We start from the raw sequence: 5,556 nt of genomic DNA on the forward strand, positions 1-5,556 counted from the left end.
TAATTTATTCATTGGGAGATGGGGGAGACCTAGAATGAACTTGTTATCAGTTTTAAGAAGTGATTTAAGTAGTAGAAATTTGCGTATGGAAAACTCGTATGAATTGAACGAAATTAGAGATATAGCTGCATGCAACAGATGTTGGGAAAATCTTTTTCAAGGGTACAGTTTACCGCATTAAGGTATTTTTAAGAATCATTTTTGTCGGTAAGATCCTGTTTTATAATAATAATAATAATTGAAAGATATTGTGGGACTTCCATGTCCAGTCGGACCACGTTATCGAACACTGCAGACCGGATCTCCTCCTGGTAGACAAGGTAACCAACGCAGCAACCATCATTGACGTTGCAGTCCCAGGAGATACCCGGATCCTGGATAGAGAACAAGAAAAGATACTGAAATATCAAGACCTAAAAAGAGAAATTAAGAAGAACTGGAATTTACGAAAGGTCACAATCGTCCCTGTGGTGATAGGCGCATTAGGAACTATCACCATTAACTTTCGTAAACACCTTGACGCAGTCCACTGCAATCTGAGCATCTCTAATCTCCAGAAGACAGCTCTGCTTGGATCAGCCAGTATTCTCAGGATGGTCTTAGACATATGATATTATTGAGAGTATAATACACTGTAGATACTCTATATTTAGTTTATTCTTCACTGGATACTGTAATAAACACTTTTTACCTGGTCCTCTTATATCTCTTCCCTTGCTATGCAAGCCCTGTCTCTTGTTTATACAATTTTTAACTCGTATATTGGGTAGACTGTGTATTTGTTATGTATTTCATATTATACAGTTTTGTGTACAATTAATTATTGTTATTTACTGGACTAAGGGGTATACATGTGTTGGAGTTTCTCTCTTATTTTTCTTCTCTTGCTCTGCATGCCCTGATTCTTGTATAAACATGATGTTTGTTATATTGTATATTCTTGTATTGATTGTGGTATTTTGTGGGTCAGATTCAGCAATACCCAATGGGTACTTGCTGAATCACTGTTTTATACACTCTGTAGCCAGTTCCTGTGTTCCGTCCCTTGCCCTGCAAGCCCTGTTTCTTGATTATACAGCATTTATTTATCGTGTATTACATTGTAGTATGTAATAAACATTTGTAGTAGTGTAGGATTGTTTGAATTTCTTTTTGCTAGGTTTTATAATTTTTATTTGTATAATTTGTGATTGTTTCTCCCGGTTTTCTTCCCTTGCGTAGCAAGCCCTGTCTCTTGTAAAAACAACCTCGAAAGATTTGTAGATACACATAGTCTCTACACCTTTACCCTCTGGTCCCTAGGGTCAGCTGATCCCGGGCCAGAGGAAAACTACCGACTGCCAAGGTTTGACGCCTAGGCAGTCGAGACCTCTTATTGAGACCCTTTATAATAATAATATGTAAAAGTGTAAATCTAGTACTCTGCTACCCCTTCCATAGACAATATGATCCCCAATATTAGGGCCCATAAGATGGATAAGAATTAGATTGGCTTCGTTCCAATAAGCTGTATATAAAACTAAATAAAATGTGTTGGTAAAGCAATGACCTTGCTATATATGTGTTAACCATTCTATCCAAAAACAATAGTTTAAAACGGACCCTTGTTGGCACTACAGTAACCAAAAAGGTAGCTATTGTGAACAAAACAGAAACCAAGACTGCCGACGCGGCCGCCGATAACCTGACCGCTAACAAGAGAGCAAATTGTTAAGTCAGCTTTGTTAGACACACACTGACAATGCTTCATTTAAGCTGGCCTTTTGTTACAACCGAACGTTTTGTTGTGAACAGCGGTTGTCGTTCTTTAACGTTTTGCCTTATAGGCAAACAGATCACTTTACGTTCACTTCAGTTGCCTTAGAACAGCAAATATTTCTATTTAAGTTAACATGTTGAGAATTGGTATACTAACCCTGACTCTAGCTGCTATCAGCTACACAGCGGACCCAACCCAGACATGTTCGGATGGAAAGCAGACAGACTACCGAGGAACGAAGAGCACTACACGAGGGGGACTGACATGTCAAGCCTGGGCCTCCCAGACACCCCACAAACACACTCGGACTCCCGAGAAATACCCCAGTCTAGAGGAGAACTACTGCAGGAACCCTGATAATGAACCAGCTGCCTGGTGTTACACTACTTCCAGTAAGAGGTGGGACGTGTGTGGGGTCCCTACCTGCGCAGAACAGAGGGCGCAGGAGGTGTTGGAGACGGAGAGGGCCAGGGAGGAGGACGTGTTCCTGTTTGGGGAGAGTAAAAGGGCGAATGTGACTCTAGAGGGGGCTGGTGTGAAGCTTACTACTCGTGAAGATCTGGGAAGTTTTTACTGTGGGGGTACTTGTGAGTGGGTGTTCACTACCGATATAAATGATGATGCCTTGTGGAATATCATCTCCTTCAAGCAGGATGATTACCAATGTTACAAGATAGAGAAAGCCAGTGGTTACCACGCCGGGGAGAGCATGGCACCCGGAACGTCAACTAATGACTTGCGTAAGGGGGGACTTCTTGAGGGTGAGTTCCTGGTCCAGACTGATAGGTGGAGTGGGACAGAAAGGGAGTGTTGGGAGTTCGTACCTGTAGATGGGGAGGAGGACTCTTACAAGATCAGGAAGAGGTTTGGAAGTCAGAGTGGTAAGTTCTTGAGGGCTCCCCCTTTCACCTTCAAAGACGCTGATGTTCCCAAAACGAGGAGATTTGTGAGAGTTTCTAGCGAGGACTCTGATAATGTGTGGAAAATAACAACTGTTTAGATTTTTCTGACTTTTCTGTTTAAAACCGAAAATTTACTTTTAGATGGACATTAAAATAAAATGTGCATGTTTCTTTCGAAACATTGACAGAGTAAAAATTTCCGGGTCATTCGTATTTTAGCGTAAACTTATAAAAGAACTGAGTAAAATTTAGTTTGATTTGAAATCTTTCAATTGTGGTTTTGCTTCGCGGTTGATGGAGTTTACCCAAATATTTTGATGTTATTCTATTAAATAATATTTCATGTATATGCTTTTATTTTGTATAATTATACAAGCAAAATCACAAAAGTGTTCCACCTCCATCTCATCTTCCACAACATCGTACACCTGACTCCGAATTAGGGCCGAACACTCCAGAGAGCTTCCATTTACAGGAGAGCTCTCGATCGTCTCTGGGTTCATAATAGAACTGAGGCATCGATGAGAATGAACTGCAGTTGAAATTAAGAAGCTCGTGAACACCACATATTTTTGATTTTATTATCGTGTCGTAAATAAAAATTCAATACACAATATTATACACAAAACTAATAGACTTATTATACTAAACGTGAATCAATTGTGAACGATCTTAGTACTAACTAAAAGTACAGCGCAATACTGCAGTATGTCAAACTTCACAAGAATATACTATGTAGAAATAGTAAAACAAAATGGACACTAGCTACACCTCGCGCTAAGTTGATTAACTGAAGCTCACCATCTGCTCAAATGACGTCAGATGAATTCCGAATGGATGAATAAAACAACGAAAATTTAGCCAACTGTAACAGGGGAACACCAGTTGCAGATAGGGCCACTGTAACAACGCTCACAAAGGTGATACAAATAAGTTTACTGAATTTCTGACTTTGAGTTCATTGATCATCAGGTCCTTTTCCGACAAATATTGTTTTTTGTCCTCGATTGAGTTGCATTTTGTGATTTGAGTATTGACGTTTTTTATCGTCTGGATGGAAGCCTATATTATTTGTATCCTTAATTGTGCTACTGCTAAGCATACACAACGTGGCTGAAGCTGGAATCCGAGGAAAAGAATAAAGTTGTAAATGTTAAGATGATACCGTCAGTCAAAATAATAGTAAAAACTGGATCATATTCAAATATCATTATCATATCAAGTTGGCCTTTAAAAGTTTAAAGGATAAATTTGAGCATTTCGTCCCCAAAATCCAAATGAAAATAAAAAGTCCGTCAATATTCGAAGTGACAACTTAAATTGTCCATTAACTAAACCATGACATTGAAATTAAAATGAATGCAACTCCTACACAAAATATGTAACGATGTGTGTTTCAAAATATGTTTAAGAATTGAGATTAAATAATAAGATAAGATTTAAGAGTTTAGAGTTGATTTGTCAGCTACGTGTAAACCAGCTCATTCTGGATATAGTCCAATGCAATAAAGATGCAGATAGTTCCTGCTATTCTGGATACAGTCTCCATGCAATAAAGATGCAGATAGTTCCTGCTACTCTGGATATAGTCTCCATGCAATAAAGATGCAGATAGTTCCTGCTACTCTGGATATAGTCTCCATGCAATAAAGATGCAGATAGTTCCTGCTACTCTGGATATAGTCTCCATGCAATAAAGATGCAGATAGTTCCTGCTACTCTGGATATAGTCTCCATGCAATAAAGATGCAGATAGTTCCTGCTATTCTGGATATAGTCTCCATGCAATAAAGATGCAGATAGTTCCTGCTATTCTGGATATAGTCTCCATGCAATAAAGATGCAGATAGTTCCTGCTACTCTGGATATAGTCTCCATGCAATAAAGATGCAGATAGTTCCTGCTACTCTGGATATAGTCTCCATGCAATAAAGATGCAGATAGTTCCTGCTACTCTGGATATAGTCTCCATGCAATAAAGATGCAGATAGTTCCTGCTACTCTGGATATAGTCTCCATGCAATAAAGATGCAGATAGTTCCTGCTATTCTGGATACAGTCTCCATGCAATAAAGATGCAGATAGTTCCTGCTACTCTGGATATAGTCCAATGCAATAAAGATGCAGATAGTTCCTGCTATTCTGGATATAGTCTCCATGCAATAAAGATGCAGATAGTTCCTGCTATTCTGGATACAGTCTCCATGCAATAAAGATGCAGATAGTTCCTGCTATTCTGGATATAGTCTCCATGCAATAAAGATGCAGATAGTTCCTGCTATTCTGGATATAGTCTCCATGCAATAAAGATGCAAATAGTTCCTGCTACTCTGGATATAGTCCAATGCAATAAAGATGCAGATAGTTCCTGCTATTCTGGATATAGTCCAATGCAATAAAGATGCAGATAGTTCCTGCTATTCTGGATATAGTCTCCATGCAATAAAGATGCAGATAGTTCCTGCTATTCTGGATATAGTCTCCATGCAATAAAGATGCAAATAGTTCCTGCTACTCTGGATATAGTCTCCATGCAATAAAGATGCAGATAGTTCCTGCTATTCTGGATACAGTCTCCATGCAATAAAGATGCAGATAGTTCCTGCTACTCTGGATACAGTCTCCATGCAATAAAGATGCAGATAGTTCCTGCTACTCTGGATATAGTCTCCATGCAATAAAGATGCAGATAGTTCCTGCTACTCTGGATATAGTCTCCATGCAATAAAGATGCAGATAGTTCCTGCTACTCTGGATATAGTCTCCATGCAATAAAGATGCAGATAGTTCCTGCTATTCTGGATATAGTCTCCATGCAATAAAGATGCAGATAGTTCCTGCTACTCTGGATATAGTCTCCATGCAATAAAGATGCAGATAGTTCCTGCTATTCTG

General features: G+C 39.1%; 1 protein-coding gene across 1 annotated transcript; it reads left to right on the top strand.

Moving 5' to 3' along the window:
• The first annotated feature begins 1,892 nt into the window (after nucleotides 1-1,892).
• On the top strand, nucleotides 1,893-2,802 carry LOC134823737 (plasminogen-like). Its single transcript, XM_063835271.1, has one exon. It carries the CDS (start codon nucleotides 1,893-1,895, stop codon nucleotides 2,757-2,759), a length of 867 nt encoding a protein of 288 aa, XP_063691341.1. The 3' UTR covers nucleotides 2,760-2,802.
• The last annotated feature ends 2,754 nt before the right edge of the window (nucleotides 2,803-5,556 follow it).

Source organism: Bolinopsis microptera, chromosome 11, assembly GCF_026151205.1.
Source record: "Bolinopsis microptera isolate Bmic1 chromosome 11, MBARI_Bmic_1.0, whole genome shotgun sequence".
NCBI lineage: Eukaryota > Metazoa > Ctenophora > Tentaculata > Lobata > Bolinopsidae > Bolinopsis > Bolinopsis microptera.